The following is a 24987-nucleotide window of genomic DNA, read 5'->3' as shown; positions in this document are numbered from 1 at the left end:
AAAATCAAACTATTTCCAAAGGAATGGTTAGCTTATAAGTTTGATTAAAAATGGTTGTTCCAACCGATTGTCAATATTTTGCTCTAAGCCAAGTTTAAACTCTGCTGTTTGGCTGATTCTACTTTAAACCTTTGCCCGTATCAGACGTATTTGCCAAAGACTCGCGAGTTTCGTTCAAAAAAGTAAACGGAAATACGATATTTGGAGTCAAATCAAATCTAATCGGACCACAGGTAGGTACAAATTGGCCAGAACAGCCCCAGTTAACCGTTCTCCTGCAATTACACTAATTGGCATACGTAACAATAGCCTCCGAGCTCGGCTCAAGAGCAGCGACATTGTCTTGTGCAATTATGATTAACAACATTGACGCAATCCGAGTACTCCGAGTAAAAAAGCCCAAAAGTAAGCCAATAATTTATTTGTCTTGGGCAGGTGTAATGCGGCAGTGTCAACAGCAAAGTGCGTATATTTACTGCGCATTGGGCAAACATATTGGGATTTCAAAGCCTGTGTTTATTCTTCCCCCTCATCGATGCCCTAAAACGGCAGAGATGATAAATTATGTTCTCTGTAAATCACCAAAAAAATTATATGCAAATTTTCCCAATCAAACCCAAAAACCTGACCCCAGCCATTTACGGTGGCACAAGAAACTATCTGGGATGGCTATCGGCCACCAAAGAGAATTTATGGATAAACAACAATTTGGATGCTAGGCGAGGGTCATTTTGGGAACGATAATTAAGCCATGCTGCTGAATTTCTTTAATTCGTTAATTATGGCTAAGACCAAACTAGCCATAAAGCCAAAAAGAGGAAACAACAAAATCTTGTGGGCTGATACAGTCAGTGGCCGAGACTTTGTGTAATATGTAGGATTTCCCCTTGCCAGTTCACATTTACCCAACATTTACCCTCCACCTCCCATTTAAACAAAATTGCGAATTGTTTCGTCTGCTTTGCGCCATGTAATGTGTTTATTAAAAATTATTATTGTTCGCATTCGAGAGGTGGCGGCATCTTTACGGCCACCAGCTGATGTGGAGCAATTGGACGAGCTTGGGGCCTGGCCTGGCTTGAAACTCCACTCCACTGTTGGGGCATCGGAATCTCGGCAGTAAACTCGTTATGCGTCAGGCCACGGGAAGCAGAGAAACCAAAAAAAAAATGCCCAAAAGTAAGAAATTAAAAACGTGCCAACGATGAGTGGGCACATTACACCGAGCACACGGCGGAGCGAGTACGGTTATTACCATCATAACTGATGTGCTTTAAAAATGTGGCTCCACCGGCCCGGCCCGGCCAGCTGGAGTAGGTCAGTCCATTGTCTCTGGTCAGGGACAATGGCGAAGGTTAGCAGTGCAATCGGGGAATAACCGGGTCACCAAAAATTATGCGACTAAGAACAGGATATTGTTTAAAGTACAGATTTTGCTTATTATTGCCAAACGCTTATTCGAATATCCCTGAATCCGCAATACGCCCCACTTCGAAAGCTATGTATGTCTTCGTTAATAATTATCCGCATCAAAACCTAGCAAAACATTTTTTTAAAGATTTTTTGTACAATTTTCTGGGGGATCTCTTTCAAAAGTAGTCAACATCCCTGAAGCGGCAATATGCCCCACTGCGAAAGCTATATCTTCGCCAATAATCATCCGATTCTCAAACGGGATGCCTTAAACGAATTGTAGATAGATTCTCCATCAATCTGCATCAAAACCTAGCAACGAATTTTTTTATAGATTTTTTGTAAAATTTTCTGGGGGATCCCCTTCAAAAATCATCAACATCCCTGAAGCGGCAATATGCCCCACTGCGAAAGCTATATCTTCTCCAATAATCATCCAATTCTCAAACGGGATACCTTAAACGAATTGTGGATAGATTCTCCATCAATCTGCATCAAAACCTAGCAACGAATTTTTTTTTTACGATTTTTTGTAAAATTTTCTGAGGGATCCCCTTCAAAAATCATCAACATCCCTGGAGCGGCAATATGCCCCACTGCGAAAACTACATCTTCGGCAATAATCATCCGATTCTCAAGCGGGACACCTTAAACGATTTGTGGATAGATTCTCCATCAATCTGCATTAAAACCTAGCAACGAAAATTTTCTGGGGGATCAAAAATAGGGAATATCTCTGGTGCGGCAACATGTCCCATTGTAGATAGATTATCTATAAATTTAAAATTCCAACTTAGCCAAGGGAAGTAAAACTCCCACGTTTTAAGAGAAACCTATGAAGTTATGAAAATCCTTAAGCGACTAAATAGTATTGATTTTTTAAATAAAAAAATCTTCATATCATTTTTAATCGGACAGAATCTGTTTTTCAAGGTGGATGCCAAGGTTGGGAATGCAGGCCTCTCTCCAACGAACGGCCTTCTGCCAGCAATCAATTAACCAAATTGTCATTGAGAAAAGCCTCATAATGAGATCAAAATTAATCAAGGGACAAAAACATTTTCACACTGCCGTTTAATGATTATTTAGCACTTTGGGCGTGCCTGGAGCTGGAGTTGGAGCTCGAGCTGAAGCTGCCCGGGCCTCTCCTCCGCCCACTGGCGAACGGAAACTAATCATTAGATTAGCATGCAGACGATCGCAACTCAATGATTGGACCTGGTACCTGGTATCAATGGACTGACACTGACACTTTATGGTCCAGACCTACGCCCTTTGTCGGTTGGGAAATGTCCATATATCCAAGCCCACGTCACGGCCCTGGAGATTCCGAGAGTTTCTCCGTGTGATTTCGAGGTAATACTCGTAGCTATAACAATCTGGGGCCAACGCTTTTCTTTTCTCAGCCATAAACTGCAGTCTAAATTGCGATTTGAATCGAAACTGGAGCTGGTGATGATAATGGTGGTGGTGGTGGAGGGTGAGGTGAGCTGGACAAGAGCAGCGTAGATCATTAGGTGTTTGGCTATTAGCAACAGCAAGCAGCATCATCATTGGGGGATTGCATTTTCAAGGTTGGTGGCCATTCTCGCTTCACTGCCATGTGGAGATGGCGAGCCAAGTCGGTTCGGGCCATGAAAATGCAAATTTTTGTCAGTTCCCCCGTGAGCAATGTTTTTCAATAAACTTAATGAGTGAAATAGGCATGAAAAGGCAAAAAACAATCTTGTAGACAAAAAAATCTTTATATAAAAAAAAATGTGATATTGAGGAGAGAGAGAAAAATTGAAAATGAACCGCTAGCGAACCTGATTTACAACCCATCTGACCGACTGACTGACTGACTGACTGACTGATGGAATGACTGGGATTGCCAAACAACAGCAACAACGAGAGCAGCAGCAGCCGCAGCAGCAACATCAGCAGCAACTCTTGAATGCTTTATGGGCCACCTTTGATAGCTCGAAGCTCTGGGAGCAGGCTCGGCTCTCGGCCTGGCTAAAAAGGTTCGTGTACTTTAGAGCGACGTAGCACTTTCGGTTTCGGTTGTCCAAAAAAAAAAAAAACTTGTTCCATGATCCATGCAGCAGCAGCAACAGCGACAGCAACAGCAACAGCGACAGCAGCAACAACAATAGCATCTCCGGCAGCAACATCAGCAGCATTTACAAACCGAACCGATCAGATTGCATTCGAATCCCGCTCAGCGACTCTAGAGCTCGGCTCTGCCGCTCCAGCAGCTCCACAAGTTGCCAATGTATGCGTGGGCCATTATATAATCCAGTTAATTTCTTTAACAATTTTTGTTTCTCGCCGTTGTTGCGAGCGTTTCGTTGTTTTCCTAAACGAACATTCGTTGTTTGGACTTCGCGTTGTTCGGACGTGTTCCATCCACCTTTTGGCGCGTATCTTTGCGAATTCGATCTATCTGAGAAGGAGAAGATATCCAAAGTCGTGTTTAGCAGGCGTTTTGAATCAAGGATTGCAAAACGGGCGTTTGGCATTGCTCATACGCAGCGTGTGACGGGATTTCAAACAGGGTGTAAGTGTTTCAGTGTGCCCAAATGTGAAATTCAAAATCGAATACAATCGATTAAATATTTTGCTCATTATCCTGCATCGAAGATCCTGTATCCTGAATATCTTAAATTTTCAAATGAATATGACAATTTTTTTCACAAACATCGAAAAAGGGATAAATACAATTGCAAATTAATCAAAAGTTTGGTATCTAGTGGAATAAAAGCCATCATAAAAAACACAAAACTCAAGATTGTAATCAAAAATCAATTTCCTAAGCTAGTTAACCTTTACGAGAAATGTGTGAACCTCGTCAAATCAATCCGCCAAAACAAAATATGAAGCTGAAAAGCTGAGGAATTGCCAAATAAGCCACGATTGCACCGCCAGTTGCATTATTATTGGCCAGTTAACCACACAAAGCCACGCAACCCACAACAAACTATGTGCCATGTGCCACGACCAGAGCCTCCAAGCTCCTAAAAAAGACTCATGTTGAAACTGAGTAAAAGAGAGGGCTAGATAGGCCATCGATAGAGAGGGAACGCGGGATCCAAAAGTACGTTGCTCAATGACATTTTCGAAATTGCATTTCCAGTTGGGGGGGAAAACGCAAAACGAAAATTTGAAAAACCGACAAATGCAAATTTCACACATTGATGGCAAAGCTCCTGAAATCGATCGAAAAAAACGAAATCAATTAAATGGCACAGAGTTCGCAACGAATCGAATTCAATTTGCATGTAAAATATGTCTGTGTCATGGGAAAACGGAATTCAAATTGGAGTTCGATCATCAACATCATGGGGCTCTTACGGCGAAAGACAAAAGGGCAGGCTGAGCCCCAATCCCATCGGATCACAAATTATGTGCAAATATTGAGATAGGGCCACCATGGAGACTCTTGTTAGTGCATCCCATGATTGTAGTTTTGTTTGCTCGGCCGGCACAAACAAATCATCATTTGGAATCTGGCAATCGGGGGCATTGTTCATTAGCTTTCCTCCACCGATGCCCAATGCTTATGCAACCGACTATTCGAAATCGGGCAAACAGTGGAACTCTTTCTCGGCATCCGCTCCCAGTACACAGGGCTAATTATTATTACCTCTTGTACATACATACATACATATATCTTTCATTTTCAATATCCCCCAATGGGGTGACCCGCTTTCGGTAAACACTTTTGAACTTGAACCAATTCGCATCTGAGGTTTCGCTTTTTTTTTTTTGGATTTTTTTGCCATCTTTTATGTGTGTCCATAATGGCATTTGTGGCTTTATGGATACTGGCCCCAGATGACAACAAAGAGCTGAATAAGAAACCCAGGCGAGAAAATAATTTATACATTTTTTCATTTCGTCGGTTTCGAGATTTTAGTTCGCCGAAAAGAAAAAAAAAAACTATATATATATTATCCGTTTGCATTTTGTTTGGCTGGTCGTTTTAATAAATCCGAGTCTCTTGTGAGTTTTAATTAACAAATATTTGCAAATTACAGCGATCCATGATCCGGTGGCGTTCGCCTTGAGATCTATGGGACCTTGAACTAATTTGGTGGAGAAGCTTATTGTATGGATCTGCTTTTAATGAATGGATCTGAGGTGATCTATGAGTTCAAAGAATAGCCACCATTTTATTTTAATGATTCACCTTTTTCGACATGAAAGATTATTAGTTTATTTTGTTACCATTTTTAATCTTTAATTAAATTATTCTACTGTTGTATTACAGTTCTATTTCTTATTAAGATTAAATATTTATCTTCTTACTAAACTTTACTACTAAGCGTAGTAAACATGAACAAGGAAAATGATTAAGAACATACATATTCCTATACATATCATTCTGGAAAACCCACTTGCATCATCTTATGATATCGACTAAGTCAAGTTCTTATCTTACAGCTGCCGCAATCCATCGCCTGACTACCACAGCAGACCAAGATGGTGCAAGAACAGGGTGAGACGAAGCCACTGCCAGAGTCCTTGCTGAAGATTGCCAAGCGGGAGCTGCGCGAGGATCGCTGCACTCGCGAACAGAGTCTGGAACAGTTAAGGAACTGGGTGGCCAAGAACGAGGATCTTCAGAATGTCCGGTGTGACGATACCTTCCTGCTGAGGTTCCTCCGAGCCAAGAAATTCAGCGTCCCGATGGCCGAGCAGACGCTGCTGAAGTACCTGAACATCCGTCGCACCTTCCCGCACATGAGCACCCAACTGGACTACCTGGAGCCGCGACTGGGCGACCTCATCGATCAGGGATACATCTTCGCGGTGCCACAGCGGGACAAGCACGGACGGAGGGTGGTGGTAATCAATGCGAAGGGACTGAACCCAAAGATCCACACCAGCTGCGATCAGGCCAAGGCCCACTTCCTCACGTACGAGTGCCTGATGGAGGATCAGGAGACACAGATCACCGGCCTGACGCACGTGGGAGACTTTTCGGGCGTCTCCACCGCACATGTCACCAATTGGAATCCCACGGAGTTCGCCAGGATCTTCAAGTGGGGCGAACAGTCGCTGCCGATGCGCCACAAGGAGATCCATCTGATCAATGTGCCCTCCACCCTCAAGTGGCTCATAGACTTTGTGAAGAATCGCGTCAGCTCCAAGATGAAGAACCGTCTCATCATCTACGGCAGCGAAAAGGAGTTGATGAAGGGCGTGGATCCGGGCTGTTTGCCCCTGGAGATGGGCGGAACTATGCCCATGCGCGAGATGATTGAGCTGTGGAAACAGGAGCTGGCGACCAAGCGAGATCTCATCCTTGGCCTGGACAAGAGTGTCCTCCTCTCCGATCGCGGCATCCAGCGGAGGAGCAGCTTCAATGCTGAGAAGACTTCCACCGGCGGACCCAACTTCGTCTCACAGATCGAGTCCATCGAGGGCAGCTTTCGGAAGCTGGAGTTCGACTAGCCGCCCGGATCTAGTTTTAGTTTTTAGTTTATAGTTTTAGGCATCATCCGTAACCCCCCAATGCGCAACGCTTTGCTGGTCCGGTACCCCGATCCCGTCAAGAGCTGATCCAGGGGATCTCCGCTTTGCTTTTCGGTGGCACCCGCTTTACTCATCCTGCGCTTCTTTGTATACTGTTTTGTGTTTGACGTACAATAAACATGAGGAATAATTTGGAATGCTTCGTTTCGTTGTCTCACTTGATGCTCCGGTGTCCGGCATACCTTGGCCAGAGTTCCAGTTCCCGCTCCACAGCCCCTGTATTACTGCCCAGCACATATAGCTGGTAATCCGGTTGTAGTTTTCTTCTTTTCAGCGATTCCAGGAGCAAGGCCTGGGCTACTTTCAACTGGCAGCGATTGGGAGGGATTCGATGGAACTGGCCCACGAAGGCTATTACCAGGGAGCTGGCCAGGGGTAGCTCCTGGGAAAAGAAGCTCTCGTATTGCCAGCCACGGGCCTCGAAGGCCTGGCAGTCGCCGGTGATGAGAAAATTGTAGGGAAGCTCCTCTTTCCGGGATGCCTAAGAAGTTAAAATTATTACAAACTTAATTTTAAATTAATAAATTAAATTACCTGCAGTTCATGGAGCACCTCCAAGCAATCCTCCTGGCACTCCGGACTATCCGTCTGTGTGAAGAAGACCGTCACTACTTTGAGTGGGTCCAGCACAGTTCCCTCATCCTGGACATCCATATCCGACCATACATCATGCTCGATGAGAGTGAGGCGATAGCCAAAGTCCGGCAGTTGAGCTGCAAAGTGATTCAGCTATTTAATTCCATTGTCACACTACAAAGAATATAGGCATATCATATGGAGGAAATTTTAAAATGATGGCATGATTCACTGATGATTTTCATATTCAAATTTTTTTATTCGGAAGCTTCTCTTAGAGTTTCATTAAATTTAAAAAGTAATGAATCAACTTGGATTGTATTTTATGCATTATTAGGAAGTCTAACTTTACAATTTCTTATTTAAATATTTAACTATTTTAGTCAACAATTAAATAGTAACAACAATTAAGTAACATAAGAGAACATATAGTTTGTATTTGTTTATTTTGTAGCTTTAATATGATTAGCTTGCTAATAGTTCTTATTCCTTATAGCAATCATTGATAACTTCCGCCTGCCTTCAAAAAATCCCCTGCTTTCTGCTTATCTCTCAGCTTAACTCTCAGAATTGGACCCCCATGCTTCAGATGGATAACTCACTTTGCCTCCAAAGCAAATAGATGGCCAGACTCACGCCGGACGCGCACATAGCCAGCAGTCCCACCGAGCGCCAATTGAGACAGTCTTTTGTGATGCTTGCCGGTGGTGGAGTGATGAAGGAGGAGTTCGAAGTTCTCAACAGCGGAGTGGATTCGCTGACTTCGCTATCCTCGGATACACAAATGATGATATGATCGGTGGAGCCCAGGCTGCCATTTGGGGTCGTTGAGTCCTCGGAGGGAACGTGATGCAGGGCTAGCAAAGCGAAATATAGAGCAAACAACACATGATGGAGCTTAGCCAAGATAAAAGTGCGCAGATGATTAGCCAAGTGGCACAGTTTGTCGAGACCGCTCTGGTCTTGCTCCTCGTAATATTTGCTGATCGCCCGCAAGCTGTACGCACTTACGAAGATGGGCATCTTAAGACTAAATTTGGGAGTCCCATTCGCCATGATGCCATGATGCTGATGAGGCCCAATAACTGTTATCTTATCGGAGCGCTATCTTCTGTCTGGCGACTGGCTTACCAGATCTCACGGCAATATGGCTGGAGTCCATGGCGTCAAAGTGGTGCACCCGCGAGGATCGGCTTCTTACTGGATCGCACTGGAACGCACCACTCGATCGATCAATCCGCTGCCAGCCGAATACATAAACCGACTGACAGCGACGACGAGAATAAGAGCACGAGTAAGCCCGCATAAAGCCTCTCCATAATTGCACTAGAAGAGCGTGGGTTCTTATCGCATACTCTCTGCATTTGTAACAATATATTTCGCTTTGTTTTTATTTACTTTCACTTCCTGATATCTTCTACTAGATGCTAATAACAATCATTAAAGGGGTTTGCTCTTTGCTATACACAGAAGTTGGCTTTGCTTAATTTACAGTGCTTGCGGAGGTCCTAGCCAGCCGCCCTAAGTCTAACTCCGGCCATCAAATAATAATCGTAATAAGTTAAGAGCCACAGAAATACATAAATTGACCGGGACACGATACAAAGACCTTTTTGGGACTCATGGAACTATTTAAAAACATTACAAAGAATGACACAACGATCGCAAGCTAAAATCGTTCGATACCTAAAAGAAAATGCATTCGCTCAGACGCCTAGTCTAGACTTATTACGTATTACGCCTCCGTGGAAGCGTGGCCCATTCCATTAGCTTCCAAACTGGGGAAGATAGGTTTTCATTATCTACTTGTAGGATCGCCAGATCTGCCAGGCGCACAACGCAGCCGAAAGGAAGGTGACGCCACGGTGCAAATATTTGGTTTTGCAATTGGGCGAATAGCCCAAGATCACAGGCGAGGAGACGTCTGTCAACGGTAGCTTCTCCAGCACGGTGTCATTGTTCTCCACCTAAAGAAATGAACAAATAAGGTTTTCAGGGAACTACAGCTGCGTTGAGAGGGCTTGGACAGACCTGATATTGACAACATGGATCGTAGTTCCAGGAGACGGTGTACAGCCCGGTGCAGAAGAGGGACAGGGCACAGGCAGGTGCCGCGATGATGGGACGATCACGCCAAAGCAGGCTGGCCACCAACGAGACCACTCCAGTGGCCACAGCGGTCTTGTGCAAGCAATTTCCAACCCAAATCCATCGCCCTAATCGGTTAAGAAATTAGAATCATTGTTACAGAAGTACTTGGAAACTACTTACCGGTTTCGTCACCCAAGCGCGGGGGCTCTATGATGATGAAGTCAACCTTGGCTTCAAGCGCCTTGTCCAGTTCCGCCTCGAACCGCTCGTGGGCATTGGAGCTATCGTACACCTCTCGGATTACATGGAAAGTCGGCACTTTACTCGTGCTGCGACCAAGAAAAAAGAAGAGTACATCAATCACGGCTATCAGACAGCAGAGCAAGGTTAAGTTCATGGAGGCCCTCTGAGATTAAGCGTCAGTGCAGTGGAGAGATACCCCCGAAGTCATTGTCCGGTCGGTCCAGAGCAGATAAATAAAGCCGCAAACAAAATTGCATAACCCGATCAGGTGCACTAAGCCAGACGCTGACTGAAGCAGCTTGCAGTTTGAGAAAAAGTGCGTTGCATAATCTCCACTGCAGCAACTCAGAGCTCAAATTCATCCGCAATATTTACCTTTCTATGTTCCTGCTAACCATTTTTGCAAAGTATTTGTTTTTTTTTTTTATTTTGTTAATAAACCGTAGTGTGACTGCATCTGGAGCGCCAAATGAATACCGTTTCGCGGGCGGTGTATACTGTAACTAAATTATATTTTAAGGGATGGAAAATATTTATACTAATTATTATTTTATATAATTCATCTTAATTTGTTTTTTTTATTTAATATATGTTTTATAAAATATATACATCAAACTATATTGTAAATTTTCAAATTAGCCAAGAATACTAAGAAGATGTCCCATTCCCAAGCGTTCCTTATTCTACACACCGTTTTCCAGCACTGCCGAAATTCCGAAACACACGCATGCCAACACTGAACGACACCCAAATTGAAAATGGAAAAGCATCGCTTGCCGCTCCCCGAATTGCATGACGATAAACACCGACATAAACAGTGCAATGGGGAGAACAGCAACCGCTTCCGGCCACCCAAGCACAAGGCGCGCGGGAGCTACGTCGCCGCGGAGAACAACAATCTTAACAGAAGCCAGTCGCTAGGGTCCTGCAGTGCGAACAGTTCCCAGATCGCCCACGCGATTTCCTTCCGGGGCATAACAGAAAGGGGTAAGGATACTAGATCCTGTTTAGTTTTCGCAAAAAAACTAGGCCGAGCGAGTACAATTTTCGCAATAAATCTCTGCATTGTTACCGAGAATCTTTGCGGCAGGAAGAAGCACTTTCCCATTGAATCCAATGGATGGCGCTAGTTGAGGCTTCATTGTTTATATTATTTGTTTTAATTTGATGTTTTCTTTATAGGTTCCTTGGGATTGGAGTGTCCGGATGCAAGCATGCTGCCATCCTCGCCAGGATCCATGGAAGTGAGCGACCGAAGCCACTTCGAGCAGTGCTTCGAACGCCTGGCCAAGCTGGGCGAGGGGTCCTTCGGCGAGGTATTCCAAGTGCGGGATCGGTCCGACGGTCGCCTGTACGCAGTAAAGATTTCAAAACAGCTCTTCCGAGGCGAACAGTACAGAGCCGAGCGGCTGGAAGAAGTCCGGAGGTACGAGGAGTTCTCCGGACACGAGAACTGCATTCGTTTCATCCGCGCCTGGGAGCAGTATGACAGGCTGTACATGCAGATGGAGCTCTGCCGCGAGAGCTTGGAGCAGTATCTTTTACGGTGCCGGCGCGTGCCCGAGGAGCGTATCTGGCAAATCTTGCTAGACCTTCTGCGGGGTCTGAAGTCACTGCACGACAGGAATCTCATCCACTTGGACATCAAGCTGGACAATGTGCTGATCAGCGAGGACGACGAGACATGCAAGCTGGCGGACTTTGGGCTAGTCATAGATGTGGACAAGGCGAACAACCATCACGCCACCGAGGGCGACTCCAGGTACATGGCGCCGGAAATCCTGCAGGGCCACTTTTCCAAGGCAGCCGACATTTTCAGTTTGGGAATAGCCATGCTGGAGCTGGCCTGCTACATGGATCTTCCCGCCAACGGTCCTTTATGGCACGAGCTACGGCAAGGCCTCCTACCCGAAGAGTTCATAAATAGTAAGTAACAGAATATATTTATTTTTGAGGCAATTGTTTCATTTTATTTTATTATCCACCACAGAAATCTCAGTAGAACTCCAGGCAGTCATAAAGTCTATGATGAATCCAAATCCAACGCAAAGGCCAACAGCAGAGCAGCTACTCTCACATCCCAAGCTGCTGAAGATGCAGCAGAAGCGCCAGTCGCTAATTTCCTTCAATCATTTAGTATGAACCACTCCATCGAATTTGTCAACAAAGTCTTATTGTTCATTTTGTTTCAGTCGCGGAGCTTCCGACGCTCCCGTCGCGCCGTCTGGGGAAGAATGTGCAATTGGAAATCGGCCGCTTTTCGTTATATCTTCTACTTCCTGGAGATTCTGCATCTGTATAAGCCCATCACACCGCCCACACCTTCCATTAAGATAGCCCCCTCCTCACCATCGTCTGCTAATATGCCTACTGCACCGCGTGTCGAGTTCCAGCTGGTGGGATCCACGCCCATTGCCAACCGCGACTGCTATGCCTCAGATTTCCTCTCTGGCGACGATGCCCTTGAGCTGTCTCAGCATGGTACACCTGTTATGAACGTCACGCCACTGAATCACAATCAAGGAAAATCCCGACTGGACTTAATGAAAATGAAGTAAGTACTAACGAACATGATCTCGACTAAGTTATTAATCGACAACCCTTTCAGTATGGATTCCCTGGGTAGAAGCGTGCAGGTGAACGATTTTGAGAGTCCCTGCTCGGGGCTGTCGTCACCAAAAGTCTTGGACACATCTTCATTCCGACGTAAGAAACTATTCGTGCTGGACTTCGACGACGAGTGAACATGAAACGCAATGAATTTATCATATAAATAGTATATCAGTTATGCAACAAACACCAGATACATATTGCAACCGAATATATCGTTAAATATATTTAGTTTAGTGCTAGACAGTAGTATTTTACGAAGTTCCCTAGATTTAGTCCCACAATTGTGTAATGTTAATGTTTCTTTAGAAGAACTTGTTGAACTTGAACATATAATCATGTGATATATATACGAATTGCGATTTGAAAAGTTTAAAAATAAAACAGGTAATTGAAAGTTAACAATGTATGTTTTTAAAGTTAATTTTAGTGTTATAAAATAAATGTTCGGATGAAAAGATAAAGTCTCGTCTTGAATGATAAATTTAAATTTCCCGCCTAGATATACAATGCCAAGAAGTTTTTCTATGGGCATCACTGGTACCCTTTAACATTTTCCAACACTGGCTGAGCACATGGGCTCGTGCGGGTAAACAAAAACCCAAAACAAGGAAGCAACATTTTCTTTTTTTCTGCGTCCTGGCATTTTATTAAAGCAACCTTCCTGGTAGTATTCAGACAAGATCAGTAAAGAACCGGACATGACCAAGAAAAAGGCCCCAAAGAAGAAGTTGGAGATAGTCTTCGACGAAAAGAACCGTCGGTAAGTGAAGATCCTCGCCCAAAATATTCTTTAAAACCGCATTCCCCATTTTGCAGGGAGTTTCTTACTGGATTCCGAAAGAGGAAGAATGAGAGACGATCGCGGGCTAAGGCACAGTTGGAGAAGGACCTCAAGGAGGAACGCAAACGCATCCGGCTCGAGGTGAAGGACGGATTCAAGCACTTGAAGAAGTCGTATGAGCCGCTGCGCGAACTCACCGAGGAGGACAAGGCCGAAGATGGCCAGCAGAAGGCGCAGGAGGAATCGTACGAGGACGAGGAGGTCCAGGTCAAGATCGTGGAACTGACCACCAACGATCTGGCGGCTCAGCGGAACATGCTCGGCGCCAACACGGCCGAGGACAGCGAGGAGGAAGAGGAGAAGGAGTCTGAGAGCGAGGAGGACGAGGCCAGCCAAGCGAACAGAATACCCGGCATGGACTTTGATCCCAATGCATCCCGGAAACGGAAAGCAGACGCACAGGAGGCGGAGGACGAAGCGGAAAAACCTAAAAAGAATAAATCCGACCCAGACATAAAGAGTAAAAAGGACATGGACCGGCTGATGAAGACCAGGACCCTCAACAAGATGCACAAGAGCAAGCTGTTTAAGCAAAAGGAGCTCCTGGACAAGAAGAACAACCAGAAGAAAGCGAAACGCGACCGCAACAATACCATCAAAAGCGTGCCCAAACACCAGCGTAAGAAGCTGAAGTTCGGATTCAAAAAACAGCAGACCAAATACCACAAAGGACGCATGCTGAATAAGAAGGATTTGCGTAAGAAGCGCAGCGGTGGAGGCGGGCGCGGAGGCGACTGAGACATTATAGTTTTTATATTGATCGTAGTTTGTGTTACGGTTTATTTACTATTACTCTAGTTGATCAAATAAACTGTTTTATTTCTGGCTTGTACAGTAATTTTGCTAATGCGCCGGATCTTTTCAAACTATGGATATTCCATCCATAGAACATATATGCTTCTTGTTTTGTTATTTTTTTTGTTTTGTTTTTTGGGGGCTTAATAACATTTTGCGAATTCTGTCGTGGATTTTGGGGGTAATGCTCTATAAATAAAAAAGGGAGAAGGGGGGCGCGCCGTTAAAAATACACTCGTTTCATGGGATCTAAGTCTAGGGTTGAAGTTCTATGTACATGTTTTGTTTGCTTGGTTTTTTAGTCTCTTAAATATACTGGGTTGCTTTATTTTCATAATGCATAGCTGTTTAAGCTGTTAAGTGTTTGCTTTTTTTTTTTTTTGGGGTAACATTTTTTTAAAATGGTACAATTTTCTCGTGTGTGTCGTGTGGATTCAAAACTTAAACTTGCAAAACACAATCTTGCATATCCTTTTTCTTGTACAACTTAATAATAGGCTTTACGTTATTAGGGGGGGGTCTGTTGGGTGGGGGGGGGTAGAGGGTGTTTTCTCAGGCTGGGGGGAGATGGGACAAGGAAGGAAGTGGGGGCAACAGTTACAGTCTAGCTTACAGCTTAAAATTCCTACTCCTACTCCTATAACTAACACTAATATGTTCATTAGCATTTAAAAAACGTTTACAAAACTCTTCTTATTCTTCTTAAAACTCTCTCTCTCAATCGAAATCCAATAACAAATGCACCTCCTGATGGTCTACTATCCTCCGCATCCTTCGCATCCAGTTAGGACTGCTGCTGCTGCTGCTGTTGGGCAGAGTGGGTCGGCTGGCGCCGGGTGAAACCGCCGCCGGCGGCAAGGTGTCGTTGCAGAGCTCGCTGCTGCTGGAATTTGGCGCTGCCTGGACCACCAAACCGATTGAACTTGAACTTGTTGCGCTGCTGGAAGCCCTGGCGAAAGTTCTGATTCTGGTAGAATCGCGGGAAGCCGCCACCACCTCCGTTTTTGTGCCAGCGCTTCTGGTTCTCAAACTCCATGAACGGATTGTAGCCGGGGGTGCTATTGCTGATTTTCGCCGATCCGGACTTCACCTTGCGCTGCCTGCCGCGATCCATTTCGTTCTCCTCGTCGTCGGCCAGGTCCCGCTGACGCTGATCCCGTGCATCCGCCAGCAGCTAAAGAATGAAATAAAAATTGTATCAGAATTAGAGCAAAGTTTGAAGTTACAGAAGGGTGGGCGCATGCGCTTGAAGCTTATGCAGGATGAGGTGGTGGCACAACGGAACACAGGGAGTTGGGATGATCATGTATATGATATTGTAGGTTTGGCTTACGATTTACGGTTTTCGGTTCACGGTGACAGGTTATCTGGCATTCAAAATACGCAGGTTGAGAAATATTTTTAGAAGCGGGACCGCGGATGGCGGACGGCCAGGCCAGTCAGCAGTCATAAGCTTCAGTGCATGGAGTTCATCAGGTTACCTAGACTCTGGGTGCTCTGGGTGCTCCGGGTGCAGTCCCTCGCTCCCACAACTCACACACAACAGACACACGGCACGCACACACAATGACGGTTGCAACTTAAGGCATCTAGACTTAACGCTTGGCGAACGGGTCGGCCGCAGGGCCGCACTGAGGAATCCTCAACGCAATCACAGACTTTAGATTTTTGTTTTTTTGTTGTATGTTGTATGTTTATGTTGTATGTTGTGAAGGGCAACCATTAGGGCAGTGTTACGCTTCCGCCTCCGCTTCCAATCGACCGTCCTTAAGACGATCCGGATCGGGTGCATCGGCTGGCAGGTCATGACTGCTGGCGCTGGCGCTGAAACTGCAACTGCCACTGGGGAAGTTGACTGCTGCTGCCGGGATCTCTGTATCGATGATATCGGTGTTACTGCCACTGCCACTGCCATCCAAACTGCCGTGACCAGCTATCCGTTTCGCGCAAACCAACACAAAAGGCTAAATGGAATGGGGATAATGTGGAAACAAATGCAAATTACAAAAAAGTTTGTTTAGTAAATCAACACAATTTCGCATCCAATTCGGAGTCGGAGAACCAAGCAAGCCACAAACACAAACAAAAATAGAATTTAAAATTAAAAAATGAAAATAAAATAAGAAAATTATGAAATAGAAAAGAAACAAAAGCCCAGAAACGTATTTTAGTTTAATTCTTCTCATTTTGTTATGATGGTAATAATAGTACTTGAACCGTAATACGACAGTTACGGAGTAACAGTGGAGAATGAAAGATCATGCTGTGCGGGACGCTCCACCATCCTATCTTAGAAACTCACCTCCTTCTCCAGCTCAGCGGGCTTGCCGTTCCAGCTGAGCACCGATGAGCTATATCCCCGATGCGACTGCTTCAGTAGCTCGTTAACGGTGCCCCCGTTCGCGGTGGCCTCGCTCTGGTAGCCATTTCCCGCCCTAGGCTGTTGCTGGGTCTTGATTGCACTCCCGTTCAGCAGCTTCTGGCGCTTGGCCCCCGGCGTTGTCGGCGAGTCCGTGGCGGTTTTGCTGCTGGCGAATGGATTACGATGATTCTTGACGGGCGTCCGCACCGCCCTCGCCTCCTCCACCACCTCATCGTCGTCGTCATCATCGTCTTCATCGTCGTCACCATCGTCGCGGGTAACCTTCCAGATGCCCGTCTTGGACTTGATGACCGCCGGCGAGGGTGGCGTCTTAGGCGAAGGCGGTCCTGATCTGCTTTGTGACTGTGATTGTTTCTGTGGATGCCATCCATTGGTTAGTTGGTTGTTCGGCTCGTCCTCATCGTCGTCGTCGTCCTCGCTATCGGCGGATTTCTTCTTGGCCTGGTAACCCTTCAGGCTCTTGAAGATCTCGTCGATGGCGTCAGTCGATTTGCTGGAGCCGTTGGAGAGACTGCCATTAGTCTTACTATGGCCATTTAACTGGACCGACGACGTTGTCGGTTCGTGCTCCGAGTCGCTCGAGTCGCTGGAACGTTTACGGGCATTGGGATTGGGCAGTGGTACCACCTCCTCTTCTTCGGAGGCCGACTCATAAGGCACCAGGCTTTTCAACGGCGTCTTGACCGGAGTCTTCACCGGCGACTTTGGCTTGCCGCTGTCCATGCAGTCGTCCATTTTTGGCATACTGGGCAACTGGACAGTGGGCCGCGCCTTCACTTCATCCTCGCTGTCCTCATCCTCCGAGGAAATTGGCAGATAATGTTGCTGGTTAACTGATTTGTGGTTGCTGTGATTGGAGGAACTTTTGTTACCATTTGCAGTTGGAGCTGCTGATGCTGCTAATGCTGCTGCTCCTGCGGCAGCTTCAACCTTAACATGTGTGCTAAGCAATGGAGACTTGGCAGACTGCTGGACACCGTTTTGCTGATGGGATGGTTGGTGCTGTGGTTTGAATTGTATAGTCGTTTTGGGGCCATGACCGTTGCTATAGCCATTGATGCCGCCGGGCGGCAGCTGTGGTCCAATGAACTTGGCGGGCGAGGGTAATGGCGATGAGACAGTGGCCGGCACTGCCACCGGCACAGGACCATGACCGTTGGTCAGTCGCAGGCCGTTAGCACGGGCCGCCGCCGGACTAGATGTCTGCAGGGGGTCCAGCTCGTAGAACATGATGTAGGCGTTGGTGTTGCAAACGCTCTGTATCGCTATTGGTCGGACATAACTGTCGTCAAAGTTGTAATAGCTTCCAGCTTCCGTTGATCCGATGGCCGTGTAGTGACCACAGTGCTGGGAGACACCCAGGTGGGTCACCATCGACACCAAGCGGTATATGAGTGGCTGGACAGACGCCGCTGGCGAGCGGGCTGCGAATTTGCTTAAGTCGATGCGGGGCTTGAACGTTATCTGCTTGGTCAGCTTGTTGCCCATCATGGAGAAGCGCTTCAGCTGGATGCACAGCGTGATGGGGGCCCGCTCCAAACGAAACTGTTTTGTGGCAGAGACCTGGAAGGGAACAACTGTTAATATGCTTGAAAAATTAATAGCATGAAGGATAGAACTCACCTTCTTCTTGCAGCCCTCGCACTTGTAACCAAAATCTTCCAGCTTCTCGCGGGAGAAGTATCCCTCGAAGGCCTCCTCCAGCGAGTCTGACTTGCGGATGTCGAGCAGCAGGTCCTGGAAGTGCTGGAACGTGATGGACACATGGTTACAGCTCAGACAGCGCACCTCGCTGCGCAGATAGCCGCCGAAGATCTGTCCCAGGGGCGTCGTCTCCTTAACCAGTTGATCGAGCTCCTTGTAGTTACGAAAGCGCATGAGATACGCCCGCTCCATGGCCTCGACTAGGAATCGCAGGAACTCGTGGGCATCTTCTTGCCGTCCCACGATCATGTGCTTGCAGATCTGTTTCAGCTTGGTGTAGATGAGGAACGGCCTAACAGCCGACTGGGTGGTCTGGGTGGCCTGTAACGTCTTCGCCATGGCGCATATGATGCAGAAACTGCCCGACTCCGAGACATTGCAGTTCTCCATGTGCGCCTGCTCGGAGACCAGCCAGTTGGCCAGGGCCGGGATGTGAAACAGCGCCTGTAGTGTTGAATTGAGGTAGCAGGTGTTGCCGGCGTTGATCATCCCAGAGCCCACCTGCCACTTCCGTTCCGACTGCTTCCATCCGATGCGTATATTCTCGCGCGGATACAGCACTCTCTTCGGTTTGGGCAGCTCATTGGGATTGGCATGGTGTCCATTGGGATTCGCATGATTGTGATTTTGATTGGGATGGTCCGACAGTTTGCGACCGTTATTGTCTGCGGAAGAGAATGGACAGAGGAGAAGGGCTAGGTTTAGCACGTGCCGCAGAAAGAGGAAGCAGGGTGCAAGGAGCAGCTTGTAGATCAGCCACAAGGCGAACCCGTCCACCATTATCACAGTCATAATGCATTGAGTGGTGGCGGCTAAGGAGGAGGAGGAGCGATCGTATATTTCTCCTGTGAGATGGTTCTGGCTCTGATTCTGGTGTCTTTCTCAGTTGGCTACTAAAATTAAACGAGCTCCCGAGACCAAAACAACAATAACGAGTGTGGAAACTGCTGACACACACTCGCACTAGTACACACACACACTAACACACACACAGGCACCTGAGAGTCTGATAACAACGGCGAGCGAGCGAGCAGATTTTTATAGCCGTTTTATAGCCAAATTAGAAATAGAGATAATCAAATAAAAAAAGAAAAAATATGTCAAAAGCGAAACAATTTTCTAAGCACTTTTAAAGCTCAACTAAGTAACTACTAATTATATTAATTATTTAAATTTTTTTTCGCTTTATTTAATTTAGAAAAGTATTTGGGCATCACTAGTCGCTAGTCGTCTCGTTGATGGACAATAAACAAGGCAGATACTGCGCCGACGCAGTTAGTGTTGGCCATATCGCAGAAACGTGGGCTGTATGTGTGTGTGTTTGTGTGTGTGGTGTTGCCAACTGCGTTTTTGGCGCGACTAACAGTGGTTGTTGTAGGTGTCAGACTCTGGAGGCATTGACCAGAGCGGACCAGAGCTCATCTGGTTACAGTGTCTTGACTTGGCTTTGTGTCCACTTCCTGCATCTGTGAATCACACCTTGATATCTTCTTTTGTTTTTTTTACTTTAGTATGCACATATATACTATATGTGAAAAGAAAAAAGAGATTACGACGCATTTACCGATAATAAAATAAAAATAAAAAAAAGGCTAATACATATGTACCGCTACACTGCTGGCGCAATCCACTGGCCATGTGTGTGGGGGAAAGAGACGGACATAGGGGGCCCCCTCGTGCTTTCGGTTTTTGCTTTTGCAGCACGTTTTTCTTCGCCCACTGTTCCGTTGGAAGTTCTGTGATTCAGAAGTGGCCTCTCCAACTCACTCTTTGCGGTGTTGTACTTGTTTTGCTTTTCGCTTCTGTTTCTTTGCATTTTGTTTACACGTACTCCACCACACAAACACACACACACACCACCACCCAAGCGCAATCCCCCCAACACACACAAACACATACATGCATCAAAAGTACAGGTATGCTGCTGGCGGTGGCTGAGAAGCCGCTGCCGATAGATTGCACCGCCACTGGATGATATGTTGGCGGAAAAACAACACACGTGATTTTTGTATATTTGGGGGGGGAAAAAAAATAAACAGCCAGCTTGGAATTAAAAAAGACAGGGACTTGGGGGGCGCATGGAAAATTTCGCAAATTGCGACACAAAGAAACACAGGCCAAGACAGAGACGAAGAAAAGCAACGAGGCAAGCAGGCAGGCAGGCAGCAGCTTCTCTTCTTCATGTGCTCCTCCCCCTCTCTTTTTTTTTTTTTTGAATTCTCTTGTTCGTCGTGTTCTTCTTCTTCTTGGCTACTTACCATGTCCATTTGCGCCCACAATTTTGCCAGCATTGTTTTTATTCCCAAAGGTGTTGGCGGTATTGCCGTTCAGATTGCAGCCATTTGTGGGATTTGTCGGCTTGATGACGATGTACTTGGACTTGAGGTTCTCCAGCACAGCCTCCTGGTAGTTTGGCACCTCCTCGTACTCGATTTTGGTCATCAGAATGCGCTTGGCATTCGCCACGATGTGATTTTGAAGGCTATTTGTGTCCTCGCCGGCTGATTTGTCGTCGCTGGAAGCTATGGCGGAAGCAGCAGACGCCCTACTGGCAGCCGCACCGCCACCGCCACCGCTTCCGATGCCGACGCCGAGCGACTCGCGCAGCGCAGCGTTAACGACGTTCGTCGTCTCGCAGACGGCCACCGAGACGGGCATGTCGATGCTCCGGGGAGTTTGAGGTGGAATCTTGAGTGGGTGGTGGGTGGTGGGCGGTGGCGCCTACCGGATTCAAATTTTATTGCGGGGGTAGGGTGTGGGGGGTGCTCCGGTTCCGGCTCCGGCTCCTGTTTCGATGCTCCAGCTAATTGCTGTGCATTGGCAGGCGATCAGCCCAGGTACTATTAATCCTTTGGCACTCCTCCCGAGTCCGAGACCGAGACCACGACCGCGACACGTCCTTCAGTTGCCGCTCTTTTCTTTCCACACTTCTCTTTGCGCTCCTCTTTCGCACCGACTGCGGACCGTCACACAACACGCACACTAACGCAATCGCAAACGCACACGGACACACTCTTTTTCTGGCTCTGTCGATTCGTCCGGGCTGCGATTTGTTGGCAAACTGAACATAACGTTAGTCGCCTCGACGTTTTCAATCAATTCACAATTTTCGGTTGCGGCGGGAGCACATTTTTCGATGATAAGTTTACTTTCAAATATAATGACGATTCCTTCCCTCGTGTTTCTTCCGACAACGGATTCTCTTTTCGCACCATATTCGTTGGGAGGGCTGCCAACTCGCGTTGTTTCCCCAGAGACGCGATGGAAGATGCGGCGTGGCAAAAAGTACTAACGCGTTTTCCCAAATTTATTCAATTCAATCCAAAATATGTAAATCTCAATAAAACAAATTGCTTTTGTTGCATTTTTATTGTTATATTTGGATAAATTATGGTTGAATTGCAAAAAGAAAAAGTAGTAAGGCCTCCAAGTATGCAACAAAGATAGCCGGGTATGTAGAGTTGTCACCTCAGTCGAAATTTTAAATTACAGATTTTTAAAATTGTGAATTAGGGAAAAAACTAAAATTATTTTTAAATAGGATAATAGGGGGCTATTACTTTATGTCTCTGACATATTCATGATTAGTAATTCCAAATTATAATTTTGATTAGACGGAAAACAACAAGCTAGGTGTATGTTCGATTTGTAATTAAGGGGAAATAAATTAGGCCCAGCATTTATTCCAAAATTTTAGTTTTATAAGCTCAAGGGCACTATATGTAAATTTTCTGTCTTCTACTTTGGGGAATACATTTGAAGATTTAAATTAAATTTTAAAATTAAAAAGCTCATACTTAAGTGTATTTTTTTTATCGATAATCGGTGATACCAGTGATGTCCCCACCACTAATATGAATGGAATTGGTCAGTTAAGGCTTTTAAGTCCAAACTCCAAACCAAATAAGTCCAAATAACTAAGTCAGATGGCCTCCACGGGTCTCCTGGTCGTATCCAACATCAAACAGCTGGGCAAATCCCTGCGCGCTATCGAGAAGTACGTCAACTCCCTGTACATCCACTTGAATGTCGCGGGGTCAACGTCCACGTCCTCCTTGAGTCCATGGGCACCGGCCACAGCACCACCGCCTCCAGTTTGGGGTCGTCTCATATCCCAGGTGTACGCCAACAGCAGCAGCTATGTAGGCAAACAGTTGGACCTAAGGATACTCGTATCGCCACTCCGACCAGGAGCCAGTGAAGCCCCAAGGTTGTGCAAACCTGTTGATCTTATCTTCTCGGATGCTCACTATCCGGACTTGTGCGATCGATTGCGGGCCGACCTTAAGATAAGCAAGCCCACCATATTTCTCGAGGACGAAGCTAGCTCTGATCTGAGCTCTCAGAGGGACACTACTGAGACCCCCAAAACCTATCCCTCGGTTGTCCTGGGCGGCACTTTCGACCGTATACATGTTGGTCACAAAATATTCCTTACGCAAGCGGTGCTGCGTAGTCGTAAACGTTTAGTAGTGGGAGTGACGACGGCCGCCATGACAAAGGGTAAGCACTGGGTGACTTGACAAAAGATTCTTATCTGAGATACTATTTACTATCACCGTCTGCAGGAAAAACGCTGCCGGACCTGATATTACCCGTGGAGGAACGCATCAACCGCTTGAGAGAGTTCCTAACGGACATCGATAGCACTTTGCAGTACGAAATCGTGCCGATTGACGATCCGTTCGGACCCACTCAGACAGACCCCGACCTGGACATGATTGTGGTCAGTGCCGAGACGCTGCGCGGCGGTCAGAAGGTCAACGAAATCCGCTTGGCCCGGCAGCTGCGCAATCTGGAGATCTTTGTGATTGACATTGTGGAGAGCAATGTCCATGACGGTATCCACGAGGCGAAGGTCAGCTCTAGCAACACCCGCATCGATCTGCTTGGGACACGTTGGAGGAGGCCAGAGCAGCGACCCCAACTACCGGCCCAACCGTACATCATTGGTCTGACTGGAGGCATAGCTTCTGGGAAGAGCAAGATGGCAGAGCGACTGTGCAATTTGGGAGCTCATGTGATTGACTGCGACAAAGTGGCGCATGATGTTTATGAACCTGGCCAGGTGTGCCACGGTCGCATTGTCGACTACTTTGGAACGGATATCCTTGCGCCAGATGGGCGCATAGACCGCACTAAGCTCGGCCCGCTGGTGTTCAGCGATCCCAATAAATTGCAGGCTCTCAATAACATTGTCTGGCCAGAGCTTATTGCAGAAGTTAATAGGCGACTGGACGTTCTGCGTAGCCAGGCTCAGGTTCCTCGCGTAGTTGTCTTGGAAGCGGCGATTCTGTTGCGGGCTGGTTGGGAAACCAATTGCCACGAGGTGTGGTCAATGATTGTGCCGCCGGAGGAGGCCGTGCGACGGATCATCGAACGCAATAACCTGAAGGAGGAAGAAGCTAGGAAGCGACTGGCCAGCCAGGTTCCCAATTCCGAAATTGTGGGCAAGTCGCATGTAATCTTCAGTTCGCAGTGGGACTATGACTTCACCAAGCTGCAGGCTGAGCGGGCCTGGAAAATGCTCACCAAGGAGCTGGACTCTCATCAGAGCAGCCTTTAACATACAAATTTGTTGAATGATTTTTTTATGCATTTTGTTGTACATTGCTTAGTTGTAAGTCCAAAGTTTATGAATACATCCCGGACATCAAGGGGAAAACGTTGAAATTTCTATGGAATCAGAGGGATGTCCTAGTGACTCTCGCCCTTCTTGCCGGCTACTCGTTTGAAGTCGGTCATCTTCGTGGTCATTATGGGGGAGCCAATGAAGCCGATGTAGTCGATCTGTGTTACATCGCCGCCCGATTGATTGTTCTTTACAAAAATCTGAATGTTCTGCACGTTCTGGAACTTCACGTAGCGCAGATTGACGGGCGCCCCATTCTCCAGCTCCTTCTCGGCCAGTCTAATAAGAGAAATTATGCATGAGGCAGGGATAATCAATTTTGAAACTTTGTAACCTACGTCAAGTCCTGCACACTGGTCATTGACTCGGCCATGTCAAAGTCAATTGTGCGCGGCTGGTTGATGAAAAGCTTGACATCCTTGGGACCAAGTTGTGACGGTGCCTTAAACTTAAGCGAGTGGATCTTCACAGCCTGGTTGAAGGTGATGGACAGGATGAGCTGTTCATCACAATCGGACTGCAGGTAACCACCAGCGGAGACCAGGGCGTGCTTCAGATTGTGGTCATCCGCTTCGTTGAGGCACTCGCACTCCTGCTTCGAGATGAACGTGTTGAGCTCCATCTAAACGGAGATTAAGATTAGTTGTGCGTCGAAAATAAATTGTTCTTGGTCTTACCAAGCCCTGGCCATAATCCTCGCCCGCATCTTCGCCGCCGCCGGTGCCGATGTGCTCTTGGATTTTTGCCTCCAGTCCGTTGACGTCGGCGCCCTGGACGCGGTCGATTTTGGTGCGGTTTCTGTAGAAGATAAATGTGGGCATGGCAGAGACGCCCTGACCGGCCGCTGTGTCCTGGCACTTGTCGACGTCCACTTTCAGGAAGATAGCCTTTGGATACTTATTGGGAAACATCTCGAAGATGGGAGCAATGCGCTGACAGGGACCGCACCAGGTCGCTGTAAAGTCCACAACCACAAGGCGCACGCCGGCCTGTGCCAGCTCCGCCTGAAAGTGCGACTCATCGTTGATTACTCGAACCGACATACCTACGAAATATTAGCTCTAAATGCGAATTTGCGAAACGACAAACAAAAAATAAGATGACTGGCATCTAATTATTTGGGTTATCGCCTAGGGTTGTCAGCTATTGCATTGTAATTGCGATGGTCCTACT

General features: G+C 46.7%; 8 protein-coding genes across 13 annotated transcripts; 4 read left to right on the top strand and 4 right to left on the bottom strand.

Moving 5' to 3' along the window:
- The first annotated feature begins 5880 nt into the window (after positions 1–5880).
- On the top strand, positions 5881–7073 carry LOC6493315 (alpha-tocopherol transfer protein-like). The gene has a single exon (XM_001957472.4). The coding sequence runs from the start codon at positions 5881–5883 to the stop codon at positions 6853–6855; it is 975 nt and encodes a 324-aa protein (XP_001957508.1). The 3' UTR covers positions 6856–7073.
- Positions 6888–8818, bottom strand: LOC6506630 (peptidoglycan-recognition protein LD). Of its 4 annotated transcripts, XM_032453616.2 has the most exons (5): positions 8644–8818; positions 8115–8369; positions 7471–7649; positions 7095–7417; positions 6888–7028 (listed from the first exon to the last, which is right to left on the bottom strand). In XM_032453616.2, exons 1-5 carry the CDS (start codon positions 8816–8818, stop codon positions 7007–7009), a joined length of 954 nt encoding a protein of 317 aa, XP_032309507.2. In that variant the 3' UTR covers positions 6888–7006. The 4 variants fall into 4 exon arrangements, with proteins under 4 accessions (XP_032309507.2, XP_044570453.1, XP_044570454.1 ...); XM_044714518.1 differs by having other exon boundaries at positions 8115–8717; XM_044714519.1 differs by lacking the exon at positions 8644–8818 and having other exon boundaries at positions 7471–7686; positions 8115–8203.
- A 53-nt stretch (positions 8819–8871) lies between these two features.
- LOC6506629 (transmembrane protein 11 homolog, mitochondrial) lies at positions 8872–10364 on the bottom strand. Its single transcript, XM_001957474.4, has 4 exons — positions 10222–10364; positions 9784–9932; positions 9544–9728; positions 8872–9479 (listed from the first exon to the last, which is right to left on the bottom strand). Exons 1-4 carry the CDS (start codon positions 10242–10244, stop codon positions 9315–9317), a joined length of 522 nt encoding a protein of 173 aa, XP_001957510.1. The 5' UTR covers positions 10245–10364; the 3' UTR covers positions 8872–9314.
- Positions 10365–10548: 184 nt separating this feature from the next.
- LOC6493316 (membrane-associated tyrosine- and threonine-specific cdc2-inhibitory kinase) lies at positions 10549–12858 on the top strand. The gene is made up of 5 exons (XM_001957475.4): positions 10549–10833; positions 11029–11772; positions 11837–11982; positions 12039–12400; positions 12455–12858. Exons 1-5 carry the CDS (start codon positions 10605–10607, stop codon positions 12588–12590), a joined length of 1617 nt encoding a protein of 538 aa, XP_001957511.1. The 5' UTR covers positions 10549–10604; the 3' UTR covers positions 12591–12858.
- A 134-nt stretch (positions 12859–12992) lies between these two features.
- LOC6493317 (nucleolar protein 12) lies at positions 12993–14193 on the top strand. Its single transcript, XM_001957476.4, has 2 exons — positions 12993–13219; positions 13276–14193. Exons 1-2 carry the CDS (start codon positions 13158–13160, stop codon positions 14036–14038), a joined length of 825 nt encoding a protein of 274 aa, XP_001957512.1. The 5' UTR covers positions 12993–13157; the 3' UTR covers positions 14039–14193.
- Positions 14194–14359: 166 nt separating this feature from the next.
- On the bottom strand, positions 14360–21451 carry LOC6506628 (ubiquitin carboxyl-terminal hydrolase 36). 3 transcript variants are annotated; one of them, XM_001957477.4, is made up of 5 exons: positions 20441–21451; positions 18102–18847; positions 16398–18041; positions 15952–16059; positions 14360–15269 (listed from the first exon to the last, which is right to left on the bottom strand). In XM_001957477.4, the coding sequence occupies exons 1-5, from the start codon at positions 20838–20840 to the stop codon at positions 14880–14882; spliced, it is 3288 nt and encodes a 1095-aa protein (XP_001957513.2). In that variant the 5' UTR covers positions 20841–21451; the 3' UTR covers positions 14360–14879. The 3 variants fall into 3 exon arrangements, with proteins under 3 accessions (XP_001957513.2, XP_014764851.1, XP_032309749.1); XM_014909365.3 differs by lacking the exon at positions 15952–16059; XM_032453858.2 differs by lacking the exons at positions 14360–15269; positions 20441–21451 and having other exon boundaries at positions 15791–16059; positions 18102–19141.
- Positions 21452–21968: 517 nt separating this feature from the next.
- Positions 21969–23855, top strand: LOC6493318 (bifunctional coenzyme A synthase). The gene is made up of 2 exons (XM_001957478.4): positions 21969–22685; positions 22751–23855. Exons 1-2 carry the CDS (start codon positions 22109–22111, stop codon positions 23746–23748), a joined length of 1575 nt encoding a protein of 524 aa, XP_001957514.1. The 5' UTR covers positions 21969–22108; the 3' UTR covers positions 23749–23855.
- LOC6506627 (thioredoxin-like protein 1) lies at positions 23757–24968 on the bottom strand. Its single transcript, XM_001957479.4, has 3 exons — positions 24492–24968; positions 24153–24436; positions 23757–24093 (listed from the first exon to the last, which is right to left on the bottom strand). Exons 1-3 carry the CDS (start codon positions 24855–24857, stop codon positions 23880–23882), a joined length of 864 nt encoding a protein of 287 aa, XP_001957515.1. The 5' UTR covers positions 24858–24968; the 3' UTR covers positions 23757–23879.
- Between the last annotated feature and the right edge of the window lie 19 nt (positions 24969–24987).

This window comes from Drosophila ananassae, chromosome 2R (genome assembly GCF_017639315.1).
Source record: "Drosophila ananassae strain 14024-0371.13 chromosome 2R, ASM1763931v2, whole genome shotgun sequence".
Taxonomy (NCBI): domain Eukaryota; kingdom Metazoa; phylum Arthropoda; class Insecta; order Diptera; family Drosophilidae; genus Drosophila; species Drosophila ananassae.
The sequence above is the reverse complement of the archived record's forward strand: the minus strand, read 5'-3'. Positions and strand labels throughout refer to the sequence as shown.

What these genes read in the sequence shown, in the direction of transcription:
- LOC6493315 (XM_001957472.4), top strand. Translation starts at nt 5,881, where the DNA reads ATGGTGCAAGAACAGGGTGAGACGAAGCCACTGCCAGAGTCCTTGCTG.
- LOC6493317 (XM_001957476.4), top strand. Translation starts at nt 13,158, where the DNA reads ATGACCAAGAAAAAGGCCCCAAAGAAGAAGTTGGAGATAGTCTTCGAC. An exon ending in TTCGACGAAAAGAACCGTCG is followed by an intron (nt 13,220 to 13,275) that starts GTAAGTGAAGAT and finishes CCCATTTTGCAG; the next exon opens with GGAGTTTCTTACTGGATTCC.
- LOC6506627 (XM_001957479.4), bottom strand. Translation starts at nt 24,857, where the DNA reads ATGTCGGTTCGAGTAATCAACGATGAGTCGCACTTTCAGGCGGAGCTG. An exon ending in AGGATTATGGCCAGGGCTTG is followed by an intron (nt 24,437 to 24,491) that starts GTAAGACCAAGA and finishes ATCTCCGTTTAG; the next exon opens with ATGGAGCTCAACACGTTCAT. An exon ending in ACCAGTGTGCAGGACTTGAC is followed by an intron (nt 24,094 to 24,152) that starts GTAGGTTACAAA and finishes TTCTCTTATTAG; the next exon opens with ACTGGCCGAGAAGGAGCTGG.
- LOC6506630 (XM_044714518.1), bottom strand. Translation starts at nt 8,568, where the DNA reads ATGGCGAATGGGACTCCCAAATTTAGTCTTAAGATGCCCATCTTCGTA. An exon ending in CTATTTGCTTTGGAGGCAAA is followed by an intron (nt 7,650 to 8,114) that starts GTGAGTTATCCA and finishes ATCACTTTGCAG; the next exon opens with CTCAACTGCCGGACTTTGGC. An exon ending in GCCGGACACCGGAGCATCAA is followed by an intron (nt 7,029 to 7,094) that starts GTGAGACAACGA and finishes AACACAAAACAG; the next exon opens with TATACAAAGAAGCGCAGGAT.
- LOC6493318 (XM_001957478.4), top strand. Translation starts at nt 22,109, where the DNA reads ATGGCCTCCACGGGTCTCCTGGTCGTATCCAACATCAAACAGCTGGGC. An exon ending in GACGGCCGCCATGACAAAGG is followed by an intron (nt 22,686 to 22,750) that starts GTAAGCACTGGG and finishes CACCGTCTGCAG; the next exon opens with GAAAAACGCTGCCGGACCTG.
- LOC6506629 (XM_001957474.4), bottom strand. Translation starts at nt 10,244, where the DNA reads ATGGTTAGCAGGAACATAGAAAG. An exon ending in GTTAGCAGGAACATAGAAAG is followed by an intron (nt 9,933 to 10,221) that starts GTAAATATTGCG and finishes TCTTGGTCGCAG; the next exon opens with CACGAGTAAAGTGCCGACTT. An exon ending in ATCCATGTTGTCAATATCAG is followed by an intron (nt 9,480 to 9,543) that starts GTCTGTCCAAGC and finishes TCATTTCTTTAG; the next exon opens with GTGGAGAACAATGACACCGT.
- LOC6493316 (XM_001957475.4), top strand. Translation starts at nt 10,605, where the DNA reads ATGGAAAAGCATCGCTTGCCGCTCCCCGAATTGCATGACGATAAACAC. An exon ending in ACCCGAAGAGTTCATAAATA is followed by an intron (nt 11,773 to 11,836) that starts GTAAGTAACAGA and finishes TATCCACCACAG; the next exon opens with AAATCTCAGTAGAACTCCAG. An exon ending in TAATTTCCTTCAATCATTTA is followed by an intron (nt 11,983 to 12,038) that starts GTATGAACCACT and finishes ATTTTGTTTCAG; the next exon opens with TCGCGGAGCTTCCGACGCTC.
- LOC6506628 (XM_001957477.4), bottom strand. Translation starts at nt 20,840, where the DNA reads ATGCCCGTCTCGGTGGCCGTCTGCGAGACGACGAACGTCGTTAACGCT. An exon ending in GCGAGGGCTGCAAGAAGAAG is followed by an intron (nt 18,042 to 18,101) that starts GTGAGTTCTATC and finishes GTTCCCTTCCAG; the next exon opens with GTCTCTGCCACAAAACAGTT. An exon ending in CAGAGATCCCGGCAGCAGCA is followed by an intron (nt 15,270 to 15,951) that starts GTCAACTTCCCC and finishes TTCATTCTTTAG; the next exon opens with CTGCTGGCGGATGCACGGGA.